This window comes from Bactrocera tryoni, unplaced genomic scaffold, assembly GCF_016617805.1.
Source record: "Bactrocera tryoni isolate S06 unplaced genomic scaffold, CSIRO_BtryS06_freeze2 scaffold_25, whole genome shotgun sequence".
Classification (NCBI taxonomy): Eukaryota; Metazoa; Arthropoda; class Insecta; order Diptera; family Tephritidae; genus Bactrocera; species Bactrocera tryoni.
Genome location: NW_024395977.1, coordinates 29,250,683 through 29,276,029, shown reverse-complemented (window position 1 = coordinate 29,276,029; position 25,347 = coordinate 29,250,683). Strand labels below are relative to the sequence as shown.

The following is a 25,347-nucleotide window of genomic DNA, read 5'->3' as shown; positions in this document are numbered from 1 at the left end:
CTGTAAGTGTAAAAAGAATCTTCAAATTGATTCGTTTCAAGGCCGTCAAACCAACATTAAATACCAAGAAAATATTACAACATTTGTAACAGAGTCCCATAGATTATTTAATATCTGCAGCTGCAAGTGCAAAGATATCGGGAATTATTGCTGTTTAAAAGGGTGTCGTGTTGCCAATAGAAAGTAAGATTTTTACTCGACCAAAGATCAACCAGAAAAATGATGATAGGCGGTGTCGATATAGTTTCATCTGTGAAGAATAAGAAAGAATATCGAAGCCAGGAAACAACTATTTTGGTCATGTCACCTGTGAGTCGAGGACTGCTAAAAAATATAAAAGACACTATATTATTATGTTTGAAATCTAAGGCGGTAAATGTGAGTGAATTAGCTTTCTTGGGTGCGTTGGAACTGTAGTGGATGCAGGTTTCAAAGATGGTGTTATTCGTCTGATGGAGGAGGAATTCAACAGGCCATAAAAGTGGAATATCTGTTAATTGCATTCAAATGAGTTACCAATACGTCATCTTTTATTACATTTAGACGGAAAAACTATGGAACCTAAGTGCTTTTCAGACGCAATCGGATCTCAATTACAAACTTGTCAAACAATGCCGATAGTCGAAACTACCGTTATACCTACATTATTACCTGAAATAATTTGGGAAGAGCTTAATACCGACCAAAAGTATTTCTACGACATAATGACCGCTATCAGTACTGGTATGGTAGGAGAAAATTCTCCTGTTTAGCTAATATGGAAGCTAGAACCCTTAACCATTCTAGATGACTAACAGCTAATTGACTTCTAAAATTGTATTCCACTAAAACTGACCCAGAAGAAAAGCTAATTGTATTAGCCACGTACATATGAAACATATGGCAAACCATTGACCTGAGCCGTTATTTGAATTCCGATATGAAACAATCGTTGACAAAGTAATCCAACGAAATGGATTCTTTCGTCATGCTTGGCGATGACAGAGAGATTATAAGAGATCTTGCATATCGAAGAATTGTAAAAGCAGAATCAGAGAATGCTCGAAGACTTCGAACGTTTAAAGTACATACATTCAACTTTTATGCCAAAGATTACACTGAGATTATTATGTGGCAAGTGTGTGATATAACTGAACCACCTCTAACATTAAATATGTCTGATGAAACATTGAAAGGCATTGTCAAAAACGGCCTTGGTACATGTCAGAATATTACAGATTTTCTATGCCACACCCAAGCTGTGGAGCGCTGCATCAAGTTGGTAACAGAAGCATCGAGTGCAGTCTGTGGGGGAAAATAAACGAGTTGATTTCATTAGGGCAAGACTACTATCACGTCAACGAATGCCTCATTTCAATTCAAAAAAAGAGTTTGATGTTTAAATAGTATTTTAAGTTATGTTAGAGAATATTTTTCGTAATAAATGCTTAGAATGCCATTTTTGTTTTATTTAAATGTTTGACGGTACTGGGGCACCTCAAAACATTAAGCCAGCTGTTTGATATTTTGCATGTTTGTTTTATATATTAAAAGGCAACTTTTTATAGCTATGCAGTTAAAAAACAGAAAAAAAATTTTTTCTCCATACATTATCGCTCCACCTTAATATACATAGCTTCAAATTATAAATGATGTATCAGAGAATGAAATATATAAAAAATTATAATCAAGCTTTCACAAATGCCAGAATGCAACAACTCATCAATCAAGAAAGTAAATTGTAGATCAGAAGATCTTTTTTTTTACAAAACCTCTGAGAGTAAATATACATATCGACCTAAGTACAGTCAACGCTACAACACCACACCTAGTTGCTAAGTGAATTACAGCGTAAACTGAAACATTCCAGAGTGTTATCTTTTACACACAGCACCAGATAATGCTTTAAAAGGCATCCGAATGGCTGTACTGCTTCTCAACTACCCGGAGGAGACGTTGGAGTCGGAGGAGCTTACCGTGCTCTAGGACCTTCTCATGGACGAACACATTGCATGTGGGCTGCAAGGACGAGAGGACCGTTAGGGCTCCGTCCTCTGAGCAAAAAGAGGGGAGTTCATACGTTGGATACTGAATCTTTGTATCGACGACGAGTCGTACAAGTACGTCTGAGGAGCAAACTTCCGCTTGAACTATAAGTTCAGCTTGGTGGTCTTGAGGTCTTATAAGCCTACAACGGCCACCGAGAACAAGGAAATTGAGAAAATGCTTGTGTGAGCCTCGAGGGGCTAGGGGATCCTATGGATGGCAGCGCGGATGAGGTCCGGCTCCTCATTGAACCGATATTGAAGTGGCTGTCAACGTGGAAGTTGCCAAGGTAAACCTGCACCACGCGGAGGCAGCCTCAGCTGTCAGGAGAGGCATCCACAGCACCCATAGAGGCCAAGGATAGACTGGGATCCTCTGCCAAGTGTATGCGGACGACATTGTAATTACTTCACGAGACGTAGGTCAATACCCAGTCTCAGGAACCTTACACTTGGGGACAGACAGCTAGTGACGACTAACGTGATCAAATATCTTGGTTTCACACTAGATTCCACTCTGCGGTGGATGCAGATTGTTGATCTGACCTTGGTCAAAGCGACTGGTGTGCAACCGGCTGACGGGAAAATGCTGGGCTACAAGCCAAAGATTGTTAGGTGGTTGTACACCATGATCGTGCGACCGACAATCACGTATGAGGCGGTGGACTGGGCCTCAAAAGCTTCGCAGGCTTCGGTAGGGCTCCAACTATCGAAGCTGCAACGACTAGCTTGTGTCTGCATATAGGGTACAATGGGAACCTGTCAGACGGCAGCACTTAAAGTCATGCTTGAACTCACACCGCTTCACTTCTGCAAATAATGGCAGAGGGGTGTGGCAAAGGTAAGGTAATCTCGTCTCAGAGGATGAAAGACATAAGTGGCACTCTACCATAGGCCGCAAGGATGAGTGGAACGATTCCACCCTCGAGCTGCTGCTGAGGAATAGTACGATCAAGTGATACATTGACGGCTCGAAAACGTCGATAAGTAGGAAAGGAAGGAGGGGTAGGCAGGGAAAGGCATTAGTGTGCAACCGGGTACACCTAATCGTCGGCAATGAGCTAGTCGACGAACTAGCCCGCTTTGCGGCAGCATCCAAAATGACGGGGCCAGAACCATGCATCGCAGTGGGGTCCCACACTCTTAAGGAGCTGCTCCGCACGGTAGCAAGAATGCACCATACCAAGCTACTTCTAGGAGCATACAAGTTCACAAGATTTAAAGAAATAATCAACCTCCCTCAAGACAAATTCCGCCTACTTGTCGCGTTGTACAAAAGGCACTGCAGGCTCAGTAAGCACTTGTCCAACGTAGACAAAGTCTCTTGCGCAAACTGCCGGTTCTGCGGCATGGAACAGGAAACCCCAGAACACCTGATTCTGGGTTGCATCCATCTACGTGAATCATCGTATATATATGTTTATCTTCCACTCCAGAATTGCTGCCCCTGTTGTGATTGTTTCTTTTTGCGTTCTGTCCTGTTGTTGTTTTAACGGTTATTCAATCTCCGTTAAGATGGTAAAGATTATCTAAGTTGTCGTCGACGTCATCTAACAGAAGGTCCAGGAAACGTTCTGTTTCGACGGGGCCGGACTAAAAGGGAAAGGGTGTCAGATGACTGGAGTCAGGGCAAGGCAAAGAGGTGGCCAGTGTCATGCGGAGACTCATTGCACGAAGGACATATGTTGGATATGTCGGGGTCTATTCTGAATAAGTAGGAGTATAACCTGCTACAATATCCAGAACGAAACTGCGCAATTGCCATCTGTCCTCTATCCATTTGACTACGGAATCCGACAATTTAATGGCCAATCTTTCCGCATTGGTGACGTTTCACTTAAAATTTGAACTTTTTCCTCTATGGGCCAAATGAATATGCATCCTCTTCCGTATTACGCTTCTTAAAAGCGTGGGCCTGCAGTTGTTGTTGTAGCTTCTAACTGCTTGTAACGCTGGTAGTATATACCACAGCGCAACAAACTTTTGTCGATGCAAACGCTTCCGACACTGCGATTTCCTCCACGTCCAATAACTCGTCTCGATGCAATTTATTGAACAAATATTGCGAAGACACCGTGACTAACTATCGCGCACTCCTTCTTTGCTTTAAAAGTATCTAACTGTTCTTGTCGCTATTTTCTCTCAGTTCGCAAGAAACGATCAGACCTCACTTAGTAACAGTTTCTCTATTTCTGCTACTGTGCTTATAGTATGACAATTTACAAGCCAAAGTACCGTAATATACGCCGCCTAAGCGTCGCCTACTTCAAACGACTCTCTGGCACATACACTTGCCTACAAAATATTAGCACTCCGACATACGCACATACACTGATATACAAAGTACAAGTACCAGTGCTCCGACATGTAGAACTAAAAATATTTAATATGCAGTTTTTTATTACACTTTTTTCATACTGTCATTATTTTTAAAATAAACGAAACCGAAACGATTATCGACTTCGGAGAATGATTAAAAAAAAAAAAAAAGATGCCAAAAATCTGTCAAATTAGGAATTAAACTAGAAGTATTTGCTTTTTGCAAAAATTTTAAAATTTGGAAGGCAATGGGTCTTGCGAAATCCGCCAATCAAATTATTCCCGATAAAAAAAGAGGTAATAAAACATATTTGCAATCTGCTGCACAGTTAAGTGTTTCGAAATTAACACGCCAAAGAAACTGGATTATGGAAAAATGGAAAAAAATTGATTATATGTATTGAAGACAATAACAAATAGTAATGACTCAAAGGAGGATGGAGTCATGTGTAGAAGTTCACGCAATTGAGGAAAGTTCTCTGATCGCCATTCACTTGGGAGAGACCAGAAATGATTATTTTACACATGGCTCAAGCAGCTCACAACTTCCGATCTTTGACCCAGTATCCTCTGAGTAGCCTAAACACATCCGTTTGATGGCGAGATAAAGTGAGAAGGCCAAACATCCCCTGCATAGGGTTGTGCGCTGGGTTTGGGACCCGCCACGTAAAAACAACACTCCAATGAAAAAGCAACAACAGCCTCGGATGAGAGAGGCTGACATCACCGCCGTCCAAGAAATGCGATGGACGGGACAAGGACAGAGACGAGTAGGTCCTTGTGACATTTACTACAGTGGCCATATAAAGGAGCGCAAGTTTGGTGTTGGATTCGTGGTGGGAGAGAGACTCCGTCGCCGAGTACTATCATTCACTCCGGTGAATGAACGTCTAGCCACAATCCGCATCAAAGCGAGGTTCTTCAACATATCGCTGATTTGCGCCCAAGCCCCGATGGAAGAGAAGGACGATGGGATCAAAGATGTCTTTTATGAGTGCCTGGAGCGCACTTATGAGAGCTGCCCCCGCCACGATGTCAAAATTGTGCTTGGCGACTTTAACGCCAGGGTGGGTAAAGAAAGTATCTACGGCACTACGGTCGGTAAATTCAGCCTCCACGACGAAACATCCCCAAATGGGTTGAGGCTGATCGACTTCGCCGGGGCCCGAAATATGGTTATCTGTAGTACTAGATTCCAGCATAAAAAGATTCATCAAGCTACCTGGCTGTCTCCGGATCGAAAAACTACCAACCAGATCGACCATGTTGTGATAGACGGAAGACACGTCTCCAGTGTTCTAGACGTGCGGACGCTCCGAGGTCCTAACATCGACTCGGACCACTATCTTGTTGCAGCCAAGATTCGCACCCGCCTCTGTGCAGCAAAAAACGCACGTCAGCAAACACAAGGAAGGTTCGACGTCGAGAAGCTGCAATCACAACAGACAGCCGAACGATTTTCTACTCGGCTTGCACTCCTGCACTCTGAGGAACTGCGCGACGGCATTTCAAACTCCTTACGTACAACTGCAACCGAAACCATTGGTTTTCGGAAAGTGCAAAAGAACAGCTGGTACGACGAGGAGTGCCGTGTCGCAGCGGAGAGAAAACAGACTGCCTACCTCGCAACGTTACGATCGACCACAACACGTGCGGGATGGGATAGATACCGAGAGTTGAAGAGGGAAGCGAGACGCATTTGCAGACAAAAAAACGAAAGAGGCCGAAATGCGTGAGTACATAAAGCTTGATAAGCTGGCCGACAGGGGTAATGTTCGAAAATTGTACGAACAAATGCGGCAGCTTACAGCAGGTTTCAAAACCGGAGCATACTCTTGTAGAACCCCCAAAGGTGATCTAGTCACTGATGCCCAAAGCATACTTAAATTATGGAGGGAACACTTCTCCAGCCTGCTGAATGGCAGTGAACGCACAACACCAGGAGAAGGAGAACCCGATTCCCCAATCGATGACGATGGAGCAGACGTTCCATTACCCGACCATGAAGAAGTTCGAATAGCAATTGCCCGCCTGAAGAACAACACAGCGGCAGGGGCCGACGGATTGCCGGCCGAGCTATTCAAACACGGCGGCGAAGAACTGATAAGGTGCATGCATCAGCTTCTTTGTAAAATATGGTCGGACGAAAGCATGCCAAACGATTGGAATTTAAGTGTGCTATGCCCAATCCATAAAAAAGGAGACCCCACAATCTGCGCCAACTACCGTGGGATTAGCCTCCTCAACATCGCATATATGGTTTTATCGAGCGTATTGTGTGAAAGATTAAGGCCCACCGTCAACAAACTGATTGGACCTTATCAGTGTGGCTTCATACCTGGAAAATCAACAACCGACCAGATATTCATCATGCGCCAAATCTTGGAAAAGACGCGTGAAAGGAGAATCGACACACACTACCTCTTCGTCGATTTCAAAGCTGATTTCGACAGCACGAAAAGAAGCTGCCTTTATGCCGCGATGTCTGAATTTGGTATCCCCGCAAAACTAATACGGCTGTGTAAACTGACGTTGAGCAACACGAAAAGCTCCGTCAGGATCGGGAAGGACCTCTCCGAGCCGTTCGAAACCAAACGAAGTTTCAGACAAGGCGACTCTCTATCGTGCGACTTTTTCAACCTGCTGCTGGAGAAAATAGGTCGAGCTGCAGAACTAAATAGAGAAGGTACCATCTTCTATAAGAGTGTACATCTGCTGGCGTAAGCCGATGATATTGACATCATCGGCCTCAACATTCGCGCCGTTAGTTCTGCTTTCTCCAGGCTGGACAAGGAAGCACAGAAAATGGGTCTGGCAGTGAACGAGGGCAAGACGAAATATCTCCTGTCATCAAACAAACAGTCGTCGCATTCGCGACTTGGCTCTCACGTCACTGTTGACAGTCATAACTTTGAAGTTGTAGATAATTTCGTCTATTTAGGAACCAGTATTAACACCACCAACAATGTCAGCCTGGAAATCCAACGCAAGATTGCTCTTGCCAACAGGTGCTACTTCGGACTGAGTAGGCAATTGAAAAGTAAAGTTCTCTCTCTTCGAACAAAAGCCAAACTCTATAAGTCACTCATAAGTCGCGTCCTGCTATATGGTGCAGAGGCTTGGACGATGACAGCAACCGATGAGTCGACATTACGAGTTTTCGAGAGAAAGGTTCTGCGAAAGATTTATGGTCCATTGCGCGTTGGCCACGGCGAATATCGCATTCGATGGAAAAATGAGCTCTACGAGATATACGACGACATTGACATAGTTCAGCGAATTAAAAGACAGCGGCTACGCTGGCTAGGTCATGTTGTCCGGATGGACGAAAACACTCCAGCTCTGAAAGTATTCGACGCAGCTTCCGCCGGGGGAAGCAGAGGAAGAGGAAGACCTCCACTCCGTTGGAAGGACCAAGTGGAGAAGGACCTGGCTTCACTTGGAATATCCAATTGGCGCCACGTAGCGAAAAGAAGAAACGACTGGCGCGCTGTTGTTGACTCAAATGTCTATTAAGGAACAAGCTTACGTATTTTCGAAAATTTGAATCTGCGAAAGAGTTCCCATTATAAGCAAATAGAGAGTGGTTTGAAAATTTAAAAAATAGCCGCATCTAAGGAATATCTTAAATAAGCTAAGCCTCCCCCACTCTACGCGGGAAAACTGGCGCACCCTAATTCACCACCTCAATGCACCACAGCTGATGACACCACAACAGAACACCAACTCATCTCACCACAGCTGTACATCAACCCACAAACCAAAAAGGATGGACAAAAGGGAAAGCAGACACAATTTCTCACCCACTCATCGCCGATACACATTCGTTTTATACTTCTATTATTATATTAAACTGCAATAATTTGAGGAACCAAAGGAGAATCAGACAAAACGTTTCGTTACCCTAGAACCCGCTTATTTATATACAATAATTTTAGTTGTAACCTTAATAAGTTCTTATAAAAGAAAATTAAACTTTAATCTATGCGAAATAAATCGCATTTTAACTTATAAATAGTATAGTAGTAAAAAAAGTGCTTTATCTATCTAATTAGTGGTGGGTGTGTTCCCACTGATTTGGCATCCATTTATTCACGATCCTTCGAGCCATAGCGACAGGCACTATGGATTAAAAAAGAAATAAAAGCAACTAATTTTTCCGATCAACTGAGCACATATATAAGAACCTACAAAAAAGAATAATAATTGTGTGGTGACTATAAAAGTGCTTCGCAGTGGTAAAATAAACAAACATCCATAAAAGTGTGCAGTGCAAAAAAACCATATGTACTTACTTATGTATGTATAAAGAACAAAAAACATAACATATCCATATGTACATACATATATACTATATATCAGTGAGGTGAAAAAAATGAGAAGAGAGTGGAGAGAAAAGGTGAAGTGACAGACACAAAAACAAAGTGCATTTATAAAATTAAACAATCAAACAGTTCCAACAAACAAACAAAAAAAAAAACACACTACTGCTTATGCTATACACTATCTACATTGGGTCAATTAAATATTAAACTTATTTAAAATAATTTGAAAATAAATAAAAGATCCGGAAGAAATTAACAGTACTACAAGTTATAAAAACAAATAACAAATATATAATTTATTCAAAAGTAAAAACAAAAAACAAACGCGGCTTAACATAAATAAATAATTGAATATAGTACATATTCTTATATACATATTTACATATTCAAAGTCCAAATTGGCAAACTATCCTGCAATATCCCTTGTTCTTTGAAAAACAAACAGGATGGCATACAAAAAGCGAATTGATCTCTCTAACGAGCTCCCAATTGATCTCTCTAACGAGCTCCCAATTGCTTAAGAACATAAGAATATTCAGAAACACACAAACAATACGTGCATACTTATGAAAATAGCGCATTGATCTCTTCGACGAGATCTGAATTGCACAAAATACAAGTACATACGTATGTACCAGAGAACTGCAACGAGTAATAAATTTTTGTTTATACTTAAGTACTGATCCGTTACTCTGTCTGATTTTGTCAGTTCAGTTCATTTACACGAAGCGCACTGCAGATAGATGAATTCATAGATTTACCCATAGATTTACTCGTAGATTTACTTATAGTTTACCCAAAGTTTCACTTCAATTCAACCAATCGTCGTAACGCTATGAACTGACATGATACGATTGCAACCGAAGCCAGCCATACCACTTACACGATCGTGATTGCCGAAGAACAGATTGTTCGTGTTACATCAGGTCAGTTGACGCTGAAGGCTACTCTAATTGATTTACAATGTTGTCTATGCTGAACTGAATTGATTTGATTGTATTTTTGGCACGACTGTTTGTTCTGATTTTATCATACTCGTGCAGCTCTCTGGTATGTACATACGAGTCCAAGTATTAGGGTATACCTAAATACTAAAATAAGGACTTAAACGGTGATATTAAATTAACCCCTTTACGTATTTCCACGACTCTGACTCGTGGTACAATTTTTGTGCCTAACATGATTATCACGAGTCTGATTCGTGGTGTGTAGAAGTGTACATTTGATGAAAAGAGAATTGAAATTTTCCCGTTATTTTCTGCTAATATTATAAACAGAAAACATTGTTGCAGTTGAGTGCATTATTCACTGCAGATCAGTTGTGTAACTATTTTTTGTTACGCATTAAAATTAAATCGTAGAATTTTATTTTTTATTGTAAAACAAGCGTGTTAGTCATTTTGACTTTTTAGTGCAGGTTGTGCGCGAACAGTTGAAAGCGAATTTCGTTGCGCTAATTGATACGTCCAGGGGTCGACACAAAATATCCCCACAAAAAGCTAGGACCCTATTACAGAGGGTCGAGAACGAGTTGACGACGAACCACGTTCAGGATGGTCATCAACATCAACTGATGATCCACATGTGAATAAAAAAAAGGAATTAGCGCTAGATTTTGAAACGACTATTAAGAGTCAGAGAAAATGAAAGCACGATTGGTTCCATAATCGCGGCTTGGTGTTATGCATTATTTGCGCGAAGCTATTCGTAAAAACCAGCTGGATTTATGGACCAACAACTCTTGGTTTTTGCACCAGGATAATGCACCGTCCCATACTGCATAGATTCTTCGCAAAATTTTTAACCAATATCGTCACTCAAACGGCGCTCCGGGGAAACAGTTTTGGGTCAATTGAAGAGATTAAACGTGAATCGCTTTGCGCAAAGAAGACTATTCCGGAAATTTACTTTAACAACTGTTTCCGGGATTAGAAAAAACGTTGGCACAAGTGTATTGAGGAAAAGAGGGATTACTTTGAAGTTTTGAGGATATAGATTTTGAAGAATAAATTATAAAATTATGAACAAAATCTTTCTATAACAACTGGATGGTCCCAAGGGTAACGTAATAAAAATTTAGCAATTCGTTTTTAATGAAAATCCATGTTACGTATACAATAGGTTTTTCGATGTGAAACGAATTATGTACACAGTTGGAAAACAAAAAGTGACACAATTAAAATAAAATTTAGGAAAACTTCAGTATACCGTTCAGGATTTTGGGAATAAAATGGGGGCACGATTCCGATTACTTTGGCGGAGGGGTAAAAAAAAAACAGTTTCCGTATAAATGGGGTGTGTACGGATAGGAGAGCTTCTCCAGAGGAGGAATGTGCAAAAATAGTGTAAAAATAACTTATATTTTTTAAAATATTCCCTTTTAAAAGTTCAAAAATTTGCACTAAAAAAGGATTTTTGCAGTTGACTATCGGAAAATATCTTTTTATTACCCGCCACTGGTGTGTGTCAAATTTTTTTCGCATAAAACTCCTTTAGGTTCAAAAAAATAACCCTGGTCAGTCAACACCTTCGGCCACGCTTCAAAAAATATAACCCTGACCGATCCAACACCGGGGTGTGCCAACACCAGGGTGTGCCAGGTTTTTTTTCGAGTAAAACTTCTTTTGCGGTGGCGGCCTTCGGCCGCGCTTCAAAAAAATAAGCCTGGCCGATCCAACACCGGGGTGTGCCAACACCAGGTTTTTTCTCGAGTGAAACTTCCTTTTGCGTTGGCGGCCTTCGGACGCGCTTCAAAAAGAAAAACTCCTTTTTTGATTTTTACTCATGATATAGCAAGAAAAGGGATAATGATTTATGTATTTGGCGTATAAGCCTATTTTTTATTCGTTTGATAAATGTGTAGATATGGCAATACTTATTATTTGACAACACGGAGAACTTATTGTTATTGTGCGTGTAATAATATTTATGTAAAATATTATATGCTTATTTTAAGCAAATATCTAAAATATTAATAAAAAATAAATATGTAGAAATATTGCAGTGAAGTGTAAGTGTATAAAAAGTGCATAATATGAAAGAAAAAGTTACTATAAATCGAGAAATTGCCAAATTAAATTTATGAAATTTTCAACTTTAAATGCATATATCTCGAAAACTATAAGTTTGCGGCGGCTATAATTATATATTTTCTTAATCTGGAGCATCAGCGCAATCCAACCATACCACTTTTAACCCTGAAATCGTGGGATGGTATACTAAAGCCGACCCTTCCTTTCTGCATTGGAGGCCTTCGGCCGCGCTTCAAAAAAATAACCCTCAGTCGAACCAACCCCTGGGCGTGCTCAGTTTTTTGCGTTGGCGGCCTACGGGCGTGATCAGTTCTTTTGCGTTGAACTCTTTTTTGCCCGATCCAACTCCGGGATTTATCAAGATAATGAGAATTCTGAAAGATTTTGCATTACTCATCACACGATAATGAATTTAGTTATGACGCCATAATCTTTATTTTTTCTTATTTTTATTCCATTAAAAAATATGGTAACACTAATTTTTTGCTTGTTTGCAACAATGGGGAATGTTTACTTTAGTATCCCATTTTGAAGAGGTTTTGCGCAAAGGGGGAGGGGGCTGGGGGCTTGCTACCCCCCTCATTTGAAAGGTAATGGAGCTTTTGAATAATAGCACCCTTCGCCCCCTGGGACCACGGGGGGCTCTAGGGCAGCCTCCTGAAAATGGTGTAAAATCGTAGTTTTTCCATACAATTTTCACTAATTATTATAAAATGTATGTATTTTTATTATTTCAATGAATTAAAGTGGAAATCTACTTTATTTAAATAATAAAAACACTGAAAATTAAAAATTGTATATGTATCAGTAATACCAAGATAACCCAACCAACCATTTATACAAGACCCTGAAAAGTGGGCAATATTACGTCCATATAACGAAAATTTGGAATAAAAAATCGCGCGATTTTCAGTATAATATATTACATTGAAACAAGCGCCGCAGACGAAAATTTGGAATAAAAAATCACGCGAAAATTTTCATTATATTTTCAGTATAATATATTACATTGAAACAAGCGCCGCAGGCGAACATTTCGAATAAAAAATCGCGCGATTTTTTATTCCAAATTTTCGTTATATGGACGTATTTTGTTAATACTTTCAATCTTCGAGTCCTATGGAAAGTAACCCAAATGTATAAGTATAAGACCGACCATTTTGATTCGTTGGGTTATTACTGTCTTCCTTTTGTGCTTATTTTCTTCGTCGTTTGACAGTTCATATTCAGTAATTTTGCTTACATTTCAAGGAACAGTATAACACGTAATTGAAAGCTGTTTTATTTATTAAATTGTACATAAAATTGCAACTTAAAATTCATAATTTATCATTATTTCAATTAAATATATTTCATAGAACGTGTGTGTGTGTTAAATTGGTTAAATTTTTTGCAATCAGTGTAACAAAAACTTCAAAAGAAGAGAGCCATTGTTTGAGCAAATGTGAAAATGTGCGTTTTTTGCTTACTTATATCTAAAAAACAAATTAACATTTAACAATAAGTTTACATTTAAACCAAAGTTTAATTCATTGGCTATCCGTGCTATATAAATTTAAAAAAATCCATATGCAGTGAAAATGAGATACTAAAATAAACCCAACCCGCAACAATTTTCTTATTTTATGAATAAATGGATAAACTTTAGTTGAAAGTTTGATATGGAATTAAAGTTACTTATGCACTATTTAGTATAAAATAAATTATTAGAAACGAATTAGTGAAGTGTTAGTGAATATAAAAGTATAAAATACATTATAAATCGCAAAAAACACGCATTTTAATTAGTTGATTTTTTGAACTTTAAATGCAAATAACTCAAAAACCGTAAGTCAGCGGCAACTATCTGAATATATGTCTGGAGGACCTCCTCTATCCGTACATACCCATTTTAACCCCGAAATCGGGGGATGCTATTCTAAATCGCAGCCCGGTATTTTAAGCCCGACATATATATTGCATAAAAATGTTATTTGTATTTTATACTCACTTTGTTATCATTTTCAACTAAGCATAGAAAGACAACGTCTTCTCGTAATAATCGTACTGCAGTATGTAGTGGATACTTTGTTTTGCTTTTTAACATCTTATATAACAGTGCACCTGACATATGTTCAAAGTCTTGTGAAGCCAAATCGTCCCAATGCGATGAAATTAAACTTGAGCAATATTCAAGTAGAGTCATTGCTCCAACTTCTTCAGCAACACAATAAAACTTTACACATGACCGAATATTAGCAGATACCACTAACGCACGTTCACATAAGCCCATTAATCCCGGTAATTTAAAGCAATGAGCCGCCCGCAATAATCCCAAAGCAATTCGATCGTTTTCCAAATCAGCAACATCAGTATATATCCATCGAAGTAGAGCAATTCCGATATCCTCCTCAAAATTACTCCAATCAAGTTCATTTCTTGAATTCAAAAATTCTTGGCTCCATTCGTCAGATCGCGATTGCAGTACAAATTTGTGAGCCGGTATATCTACAGCGCCAATTCTTATGCATATGTCAGAATAAATATTTTTCTTATAAAGGGAAGCCACAGTCACAACCAGGCGAGATACAAAACCGCTAATAATACTGTCATCTTCTAATTTTAAAGCTACTTCATTGTATTTTCTTTCAAGCTGTGCATACTCTCGTTGCAGCTTCGTGTATTCCTCTTTTAAAAGAGATATGTTCTTCTCCAATTTTGTAATAATTCGCTTATCTTCGTTGCCTGCAATTATAACTTAACTTAGTATTCAATATTATTTGATAACAAAATCGAATTACTCATTTTGTAAACGCTATTAAGGTTTATGAATATAAAATAAAATGATGTTTATATATTCTAATTAGTAGTTTAGTACAATAATGATGAAATACATTTCCAAAAACTGGGTAAAACTTTACGAAATAATCGTTTTCGTGTGTGCCATCCCTTTGGGAAAGCAATAGGTAATACCATGTTCCGACCGGCACTTATATCGGGATTCTGTAACCAGTCTCTAGTCTCTATTTGAGACATTTTGAAGTAAAATACCAATTTGTGACTAGTTACTATTCACTGAACAGTCTCCAGCGGTAGTCTCAAAATATTGACTCAAACTTGAGACCTGGTAATTAGCAGGTCACAAACCAAAAAGGAACTCTTGTCTGCCATTTTGAATATACTGAATAGAGATCATCACAGATATTAATCGATTGTAGTTAACAAAGTCAACATATATTTTTACTTTTATTGATAATTATGTTTTTTGGCTATGTTATAGAAAATGTAATATTTGTTATCGACATATTTATTTTCATTCAAGTTTAAAAACATCTCTGAATAATGAAATGTAATAGATTTTGTGACTGTCACTTACAGAATAGCAAAATCGTCTCAAGTCTCAAAAATTGTCTCTAACTTAAAACCTTAAATTTAGAGACTTGAGACAGTATCACAGAACAGAATCGCACGGTTAATAACGTAATTTAGGCTGTTGAAAAGGTTATTTCACTCATCTACTGCATTCTTCAAAATTTCGCCGTACATATATACTTGTTACCGACCAATTCTCTACTGTGATACAGTCAAAGGTCTTTAAAATTGAGATTTTACAGTAGAGACAATTTTTGTGACTTGAGACGATTTTCCAATTCTGTAAGTAACAGCCACAAAAATGTCTCAATTGAAAACAATGACAGTGAACGTTCAATATAGAGAAGGTTCAACTACGGACAAGCGTGTGAACTGTCAAGAGCTAACAAAATCCTATTAGTGGATTTCACCACTTTTGGCTCAGAAGGAGAAATTTTAACAGAAATGAGTGAACAGAGCTGAGTATTGAATGAAAATTATGCTCAGAAATATACATTGCTATTACTGACGTATGTTGGCTTTTTGGCTTATATTTTTATATGTTTACATGCAATCATATCAATTGATATGAATATCATTTTGCGAATTTTTGTGAATTCATGCAAAATTGATAACATTATTATTTAATTATGCTATTTTCATGGTAATATTTGTAGTTAATGTCCAAATAAAAGCTACTTTTTAAATATTTCTTATCTTTGATAATAATATATTATTTCGTATGCATGTATGTATGTACATATACTGTATATGTATGTATGTATATATGAAATATTATCTTAATATCCTAAAAACATAATATATTACAATAATTATATACATATGTATGAAATCACACCTCTTATCATTTCAAACTTTCATACGCATCTATCCTGCAGTTATGTATGCAAGTACAAATCAATTTCAAATCAAAAAATTATCATTTATCAGAAATATAAAAAGGCGCGCGCTGCTCTATATTTACGTACACACATATGTATGTATGTGCGTATGGCATTCTCACACAAATAATATATGCGTACGCATGTAAATCAAAAAATACAAACATTCTTCTGGAAAAAAAAAACAAAAATCATCATACATACTTTCAATATGAGTACACATGTAAATATGTGCGTATGACATTCCCACACAAACAATGCATACACAACATACATACTCACATGCGTTCACATGTGGATATGTCACCCGCAAAAATTACAAATATTGTTCTACAAAAACAACAATCGTTTGAAAAAGCATCAGAAACCAATATGGCAGCCAAATTGCCGACGTCAAAATTTATAGTAAATTACCCAACAACAAAATTTTCATTCATGAACGCAAACGTACTTTCAAAACGCATATTCGATTCATTCATAAAAGCAGACGCCATTACATCTCCCCGAGCATGCCTTGCCTACAAGCGTCTTTTCGCGACGATTTCAAAAGCTAAAATTCATAAATTGAATATATTTCTGAAATGTATGAGAAGGAAAAAGTGTCAACCCCGCAAATATAAGTATTACAAAATATTAAAATAAAATAGACAACATAGTTTATTTGTCGATTTTCAATTCAAGAAATGTTTCAAAGAAAATATTCAATATTCCTCTGATTCATGTGTACAGTCAATCCCGACTAAGTAGTACTCCGCTTAAATGAAAATCAAAACCCTCCCTCATCACTCTTAACAGCCTATATTATATCTTGCTGCATCTCACGGTTTGTTTTTTGAAATACATAGAAGTTATTGTTTTAAGTACCACTTGCTTAAGTATCCGCACTCGCTTATGTACCATATTATATTTTTATTTTGAACAAACTACAAAAATCTGTATCTTTGAATGTGGCACATAACCGGGATTGACTGTATTTGTCAAGGAATGTGAAAAATATTTTGTGATTCTGAAATATTTTTACGCAGCTGCGTCGATATGTATGCAAGCTCACGCACAAACATACATATTTACGCTGGTTTGTAGGCGGAGCTGTACAGCGGCAAGGGAAGCGGTGACAATCGTTTGATTTTTTTTGGTACAGCTCGGATTTTCTACCAACAACACATTGACTTTTTGACAAAACGTGAAGTTCGGCCATTGGTTGTCCGTGACAACGGAGTTTATGTATGAAACAATTGGTGTATATATTTACACATAAAGTTGTGTGTAGACAAATATACAAACATTATGCGAATAATTCTTTCAAATTTGTTTACATGAACACAAAATTACATACATATGTATGTGAATATGTGAACTTTATGCGTACGGTTTTTCAAAATCTGTTTGCATGTACACATATTTATATGCATATGACATCGTCTTTTAAGATGTTATCAAAACTTCTAATGCCCAAAGCATTAAATATGTACATACATATATGTATAACTTAATAAACCTATATTACTTATAATTATATTAATTAAATATTTAAGTAATAATACAAACCTAACACTTTATTATACATTTCAACAGATTTAATGGAATTTATCATTAAATAGGTCAAATTGCATATACATACATACATACTAATGAGCTTTGTTATCAAATAAGTATATGGAGAATATACATATATAAATGATATCCATAGCCGTTTGCGCATTGTAAATATACGAATCTGTAAGCGTACATTGAAATTAGCATCATTTTTCTCATTTAACACTGAAAATGCTCAATTCTGCTATTTTCGACGCTCCTGCTAAATATTGGTGAAATCCGCTTATAGAAAAGAGTACCCCTGATTTTGTGGTGAAATCCACTAATAGTAAAGAGTACCCCTCCAAAAAATGAAATATCGTAAATTTGGCAACGCGGTGAACCTTCTCTATATTCTACAATCTCTGACAATGAGGTCTAATCAGCTATTACATTTCATTATATAGATATGTATTTACACTTGAATAGAAATAAAAATGTTGATAACAACTATTAACCCTAAGAATCTGTACTCTGATACAGTCTCAAGTCTCTTAATTTGAGATTTTAAGTTAGAGACAATTTTTGTGACTTGCAATGACATTGCTATTCTGTAAGTGACAGTCACAAAATCTATTACATTTCATTATTCAGAGATGTTTTTTCACTTGTATGCAAATAAATATGTCGATAACAAATGTTAAATTTTCTATAATGTTGTCAAAAAAACAAAATTACCAGTAAAAATAAAAATATATGTTGACTTTGTTTCATAATATTTACGAAACTTATATAAAACTTATTTATTTTTAAAATTTTCTTGTTTGAGTTGCTTACAAAATTAAAAAAAAAAACGACAATCTATTAATATCTACAATGATCTCTATTCAGTATATTCAAAATGGCAAACCAGAGTCCTTTTAGTTTTGTGACCTGCTACCCATCACTTCTCAAACTTGAGTCAATATTTTGAGACTAATGCTAGAGACTGTTTATAGTGCCCATATACGAGCACACAAGTGCGTTCGATCGGTATGAATTCGTTTGCCCATACACGACACACAAATCCATTTTGCGTCCGTTCTTCACAGAGTTAACATGTGCGACAGGCAAGCGGAACATTTCTTGGAATTTATTTCTAATGTAGCATTTTTATCTATTTCATGGAATTTCGTTAATAAGTTATTCCAACTTTTATTTTTCTTACACTATGTATGTATATACATATATGAGCGCTTAGGCAAAAAGCGAAAACTTTGAAGCGTGATTTCTCAGTTTTTCATTTTTACGATTATTCTTAATTGGCGGGCAGGATAGAAAAAAAAACTAAACGTCGTATGGAATTAGGGCAAAGTTTATTATCATTGACATAAAATTATCTTATATTTAAATTAAAAAAAAATATTAAGAAAAGTCAAGTTTTAACATATTTTTAAACAGCATAAAGTAAAATTCTTTTGATCAAAAGCCACTACTTATTAAATTTTTAAATTTTAAACTTTATTTGGAATTTTTTTAGTTTAACTAGAAGATAAATTAATAAAAAATATGAATCTCTTTGAATTTTTTGTTTCCGATTTGCGAGATGCATCGGGTAATTGCTTCCCAAAGGCAGAATATCAAAGATTTCGTATCCAAAAAATTTGTGAAAGATGTTCAAATATATAACTATGAAGCCTAGAAATTTCGCTTGAATCAATAATTTGTTTCCCTCCCAAAAAAATCCTCAAAAAAATCGATTTTTGAAGCCTCGAAAGCAGGCTCTCCCCTTAACTCTTGCCATTGTTCGCGATCTTCACTGTTCGGCGACACGAGAGAAATGAGATTTTGTGCGCCGACAACGCCATACACGATAAACATGTTTGCGCACCGATCGTAAAAAATCAAACATTTTCGCGAACATGGATCGGTACGCGAACATGCCCATACACGATAAACCGCAAGCGCACACATACCGATCGAACGCACTTGTGTGCTCGTGTATGGGCGCTTTTAGTGAATAGTAACTAGTCACAAAGACTTAACCTCAAAATGTCTAAAATAGTGACAACAGACTGCTTACAGAATGCCGCTATAAATTTTCTATAACATTATCAAAAAGGATAATTACCAAACAAAATAAAAAAAATGCTGCCACTGTTTCAGAATATTTATGAAATTTATGTGAATTTGATATATGATCACACAAACTAATTGTTAAATTTGATCAAAAGTGTCGTATGCTGTAAGTAACTTCATAATAAATACTGCCCTAGTAATAGAAAACGCTTAAAGTTCAAGAAAAATTTATTTGAAGTTAATATTATTATAGATTGATATACATATGTAGTAATATATCATCCATGAATATAATTCCCTATTCATATTACCGACAATTGAATGCATTTGCTTGCAAAACTATGTGATCAGCTGTGTAATCTTGATTGTAAAATTGCCCGACGGCTTGAATGAAAGGATTGATTTAAACACGGCGTCAAGCTCAAATACTTAAAGAGTGGTAATAATAGAAGTGTTCGAATTTTGCAACTTAAAAGTAAAGTATTGAATATGTAACGTCACGGTAAAATACACCAAATCTCGCTATGCGTCTCTGATTTAGCGTCATCTGTTAGCCAGCAGGGAAATTTATCATATTATAGCAGCTGAATTAAACACTATAAACTGTCAGAATGTCAAAAATCTAACAAACTAATAAAATAATAATTAAAAAAATATCAAGAAAATGAAAGTAGCAGAAAGTAGTATGAAAAAAGAAGATTAATGTGGAGTGCGACAGTTGTAGCGAAAAAACATGCCAAAAATATAAATATGGAGCTATATTTATGAGTTAAAATCCGTCTATCCGTTCGCTGTTCCAGCAGGCGATAACCTGAGTTTATATAACAGCCCTATTCTGAAAAAACCTCTCAACTGAGTTGAGAGGAAAAATTTGAGAGATATTTTGTGAGGCATATTTTGTGAGGCTATTCTTGCTCAAACCTCATAAGAAAAAAGCTTGAAAAAGTCACCACGTGAGGTAAAAAGCTTTTAGCTGTCAAACAGCTGTTTTAAGAAAAATAAGCAAACAAAAAAGTACACAACAATGGATAATCAGCATATGTATTTTGCTAATTTTAAATAATATATATACAATAATTTAATATATTCCTAGGCGAAGAATAACGGAAAGGACAACTCAGGAGCAGCTGCAACATTAGATGCTACGTTAGTTTGGAATTTCGCATTGAAATGATGTTTATTGGAATTGTGTTGAAGTGTGTTAATAATAAAATTTTACTAGAATTTTAGGTGAATGTGCCGAAACAGCGACGCACCTTTTGCAAGAAGTGCAAGTGCCACAAGCCACACAAGGTGGCACAATACAAAAAGTCGAAGAAGCGTAAAGGTGCTCAGGGCAGACGTCGTTGCGACAGAAAACAACAAGGTTTCGGTGGTCAAACCAAGCCAAATCAAGCCTTCAGAAAGAAGGTACGAATTTGCAAGCGATATGCTGCTATTTATTTGCATATTTGTAGAACTAAATTGCCGTTGAATCGAAAAAAGATACTATAAGGCTCTTTGGTGGGATAGATCTATGCAATTTTATTGTTGAATGCTGAAAACTTTACTAACTGCAATTGTACGCTGCTGTCAGTTGCTCAGTTGGAACATTCATACAAAATTATACATTTGTACAATTGTATATATATTTTTTAGGGTATTTATACCTTTTACTAATAATTATTTATTTTCGAATTTCAGGCTAAGACCACCAAAAAGATTGTGTTGAGTATGGAGTGCACCGAATGCAAGTACCGCAAGCAGACACCACTGAAGCGTTGCAAACATTTCGAGTTGGGAGGTGACAAAAAGAGGAAGGGACAGATGATTCAGTTCTAAATCACTCGCCCCTATTCCAAGTCACCATCTGCTTTTTTGTTTCGCGTTTCGCTGTTTTTTACCAATGTAAAACTTGGGTATGGAATACTCTGTGGAAAAGCATTTTTAACAAGTTATTTGTGAAAAAATATAATTTAAAACAATGTTTTTTAGTTAAACATTGAATTAAAAGATAAATCAAACAAAGTTACAGTTCGTCTTTTATTTTACTTAAGTTATTTTTATGTATTTTTTTATACATTTTTCATAATATCACATAAATGGTGGATGCAAGCAGTTCGTCCAAAGATTTCACGTTTGCTTTGTCCTACCGTTTCGACAATCGGTATTCGTGTATTTTCAAAATACGCATTTAAACCGCACTCATTCTGTTACACCATCTGCTTGATCCCTGATATAGGCCATAAAACGGATATAATCATTCAATAACAAAATTCTCAATTTTTTAAAAAATGTAAAATATTGATTTAAAACAAAACAAACACAGATGTTTTCTATTATGATGGCTGCTTTCACACGTCACAGATATTTGTGATAATAGTGAGCATTTGAGCTTTTGAATTTTCGCCAGAATAAGGTAACCCTCACTATAGTGAGAAACATCACTGTAGTTGGTGACTTTTGTGAGGGCATGAGAATAGGGCTGTAAGTTTCCTGGCCCCTAAATTTGATAGTAAGCGTGTAAGCGACTTGTTATCGTTCATTTTTGCATACGTTATGTGCTGAACATATAGAGAGCCAAACGACATGACTGCACAACAGTGAACTGTAAATCGCGTCGTGAAGCTTAAACTTTTGTAAGAAGGCAGCATCATAACAATGGCCGGCTGTACAGAAAACAACAAAACTATCCATTTTGTATGTACACAATTTCGTTGTTGCCCTTACTAATACTGTTAGCTTTAATGAAATTTTAATATTTTGTTTAAGGTGAAATTGTTTATGCAAAAAATAAGTAAATTGGTAAATCTATTTGTATTAAGCTATCAATTGTTATTACAAATGGTTTAATAAAATTAGCGAAAGCCACAACTGAGAGCCTGAGTTACATATATATACAACAATTAAGTTTCTCTTTCTCATTACCTTTGCTCTCCTCTCCTCTCTTCTGTCGTCGGCAATTTTAGAACAGTGGTCGGCATGAGAGGATCTGTCACTGGGTTGGTGAGCACGAAAAAAAAGTAGCCCAGTGAGAAATTGGAATTAAAATTAAGCAAATTCTATTAGCAAAATTATAAAATAAATTATTGTTCAATAAAATTTGAAAATTAAATATATATATTAAATCATACTAATATTATAAATGCGAATATAAGTTTATTTGTTACGCTTTCACGCAAAAAGTACTTAACCGATCATCATGAAACTTTGTACATGTACTCTTGAAGGTATTAGAAGTAGGGTACTTTATAATAAAAAAAAAATTTACGAAAGATAAAAAAATTGTTTGTCAAAAAATCGTAAAATTTAGCTACTTCAACGCCATCTAGCATTACAGTAATGAAGTTTCAACCCTGAATACTGTAATACCGTTCCACTGTATTACCGGCGGTGACGACAATATCTAATTCAATTGAATTTAGTTTCAACTGTTTCTAATTTTTCTATATTTATTGTTATTTTCTTCTGTCGTTACATGCAGTATACAACTATTCAAATTTTTGAGGTAATCCGTAATTTTTGTGGTTAGCTGTCACTTTATTATTTTATATCCTACTCGTTGATGTTAATTCTTACTCTGCTTTTCTTTGAAAATGCCTCGGAAGCGGAAATCAGGTCTATCTAAAACTTCATCGCGGGCCCGTGCCGCAAAATTTGCACGAAATCAAGAAACTTCGGCTCACGCAGAGGTGAGAAGATAACAACAAGCAGAGCGACAAAAAGTTTTGAGAGCAGCTGAAACACCTCTTCAGGCACGAGTTCGTTTAGAAAGACAAGCTGCACTGCAGACAACTAGAAGAGCGATAGAAACACCGGAACAATCGCAGGCGAGAAGAATTCATAATGCAGACATGCAGTCCACGCGCCGCCAAAATTTCATGCGTAATGATTGGGCTGTGTTTAATGGTACTGAGTTTCAATATGATCCTTCAATTGAATATCATAATCATCCATTGATTGTTATTGGCTCAATGAATAAAAAATGTCAGTACTGCGATGCTTTTAAATGGAAAGATGAAACTGCTGGAATGTGCTGTTCCGGTGGTAAAGTTTCACTTCCATTACTTGGTGAACCAAAAAACCTTTGAATACTTTATTATTAAATGTTACAGATGAGACAAAACAATTTCTAAGTGATTTCCGTCAAACCCTCCCAATGATTCAGAGAGGGACACCAGCAGATGCAATTCAAGCGTGCATTAAATCATAAAGCTTATGGTCGAAAGTTGAAAAACTCCGCCAGAAAACGAATATGAGAGTGCATCTTCATAATGACGTGTATTCAGGACTTTACGCAGAAATGTTGTTGAAAATTGATGATGGTTGTTTAGATGCTGACGCTGAAGGCTACATATTACTGTCAAGAGAATTTTGTAATTTAGTAGAAAGTGATGTGGATCTCATTGCTAAGGTTTTTCTGGAATTGCAACAAAATTTGTGTATTGATCAGTGGTTGTGTGCAAGAGCAATATTAGCACCAAGAAATTAAATTGTTAATAGGATCAACATTGACATTTTAAAAGAGGTTCAAGGAGAATCGAAGGAATATTTGTCAATGGATACAATTATAGATACGAAATTAAGTACTTCACATCCTGTGGAGTTTTTAAATTAACTTGAACTATCGGGTGTACCGCCAAATAAACTTCAATTGAAACTAAATGTACCAATAACGCTTATGCGAAATCTAGATGCTCTAGGCTATGTAATGGAACAAAGCTTCGGATAACAAAATTGGGACAGAACATACTTGGTGCTACTATTTTAACAGGTGTCGGTAAGGGAAATAGTGTTATAATACTTCGGATACCAATTATTCCCACTGACATTCCATTCCAATTTAAAAGGGTTCAGTTTCCCGCCAAGCTTAGCTTTGCTGTCACTATAAACAAGGCACAAGGACAAACATTACAGGTAGCAGGAGTGCATTTAGTAAACCCATGCTTCTCTCAGGGTCAACTATATGTAGCCTGTTCACGTGTATCTAATGCCCGTAATTTAACCATATTTGCACCCGACGGGAAATTTATAACATTGTCTACATAAATATCCTGGATTAATACTTTATTTATATTTATACTCTCGCAACAAAGTTGCTAAGGAGAGTATTATAGTTTTGTCCACATAACGGTTGTTTGTAAGTCCTAAAACTAAAAGAGTCAGATATAGGGTTATATATACCAAAGTGATCAGGGTGACGAGTACAGTTGAAATCCGGATGTCTGTCTGTCTGTCCGTCCGTCCGCCCGTGCAAGCTGTAACTTGACTAAAAATTGAGATATCATGATGAAACTTGGTACACGAATTTCTTGGCTCCGTAAGAAGGTTAAGTTCGAAGATGGGCAAAATCGGCCCACTGCCACGCCCACAAAATGGCGGAAACCGAAAACCTATAAAGTGTCATAACTAAGCCATAAATAAAGATATTAAAGTGAATTTTGGCACAAAGGATCGCATTAGGGAGGGGAATATTTGGACGTAATTTTTTTTTAAGTGGGGGTGGCCCCGCCCCCTACTAAGTTTATCTCAGAAACTACTATAGCTATGTCAACCAAACTCTACAGAGTTGTTTCCTTCAGGCATTTCCATATACAGTTCAAAATGGAAGAAATCGGATAATAACCACGCCCACCTCCCATACAAAGGTTATGTTGAAAATCACTAAAAGTGCGTTAACCGACTAACAAAAAACGTCAGAAACAATAAATTTTACGGAAGAAATTGCAGAAGAAAGCTGCACCCAGGCTTTTTTTAAAAATTGAAAATGGGCGTGGCCTCGCCCACCTATGGACCAAAAACCATATCTCAGGAACTACTAGACCGATTTCAATGAAATTCGGTATATAATATTTTCTTAACA

The 25,347-nt window shown here is 36.7% G+C and overlaps 2 protein-coding genes across 4 annotated transcripts in view; one reads left to right on the top strand and one right to left on the bottom strand.

Annotated features, from left to right (window-relative positions):
* The window catches only part of LOC120780977 (rabankyrin-5), a 203,647-nt gene extending 188,984 nt beyond the window's left edge, over nt 1–14,663 (bottom strand). The window contains exons 1-2 of one of the 3 annotated variants that reach the window (XM_040113204.1): nt 14,481–14,663; nt 13,691–14,424 (exon numbers count right to left, since the gene is read on the bottom strand). In XM_040113204.1, coding sequence (XP_039969138.1) covers nt 13,691–14,424; nt 14,481–14,484 — 738 coding nt within the window. In that variant the 5' untranslated portion in view covers nt 14,485–14,663. Of the gene's footprint in view, nt 1–13,690; nt 14,425–14,480 lie in introns of those variants that run through there. The other 2 variants (XM_040113202.1, XM_040113203.1) reach the window with 2 other exon arrangements.
* Nucleotides 14,664–20,169: 5,506 nt separating this feature from the next.
* LOC120780853 (60S ribosomal protein L44-like) lies at nt 20,170–21,516 on the top strand. The gene is made up of 3 exons (XM_040113091.1): nt 20,170–20,175; nt 20,736–20,915; nt 21,189–21,516. The coding sequence occupies exons 1-3, from the start codon at nt 20,170–20,172 to the stop codon at nt 21,324–21,326; spliced, it is 324 nt and encodes a 107-aa protein (XP_039969025.1). The 3' UTR covers nt 21,327–21,516.
* Nucleotides 21,517–25,347: the final 3,831 nt, after the last annotated feature.

Excerpts from the sequence above, each read along its gene's own strand:
- LOC120780853 (XM_040113091.1), top strand. Across the intron at positions 20,916-21,188 it reads ATCAAGCCTTCAGAAAGAAG|GCTAAGACCACCAAAAAGAT; the intron begins GTACGAATTTGC and ends TTCGAATTTCAG.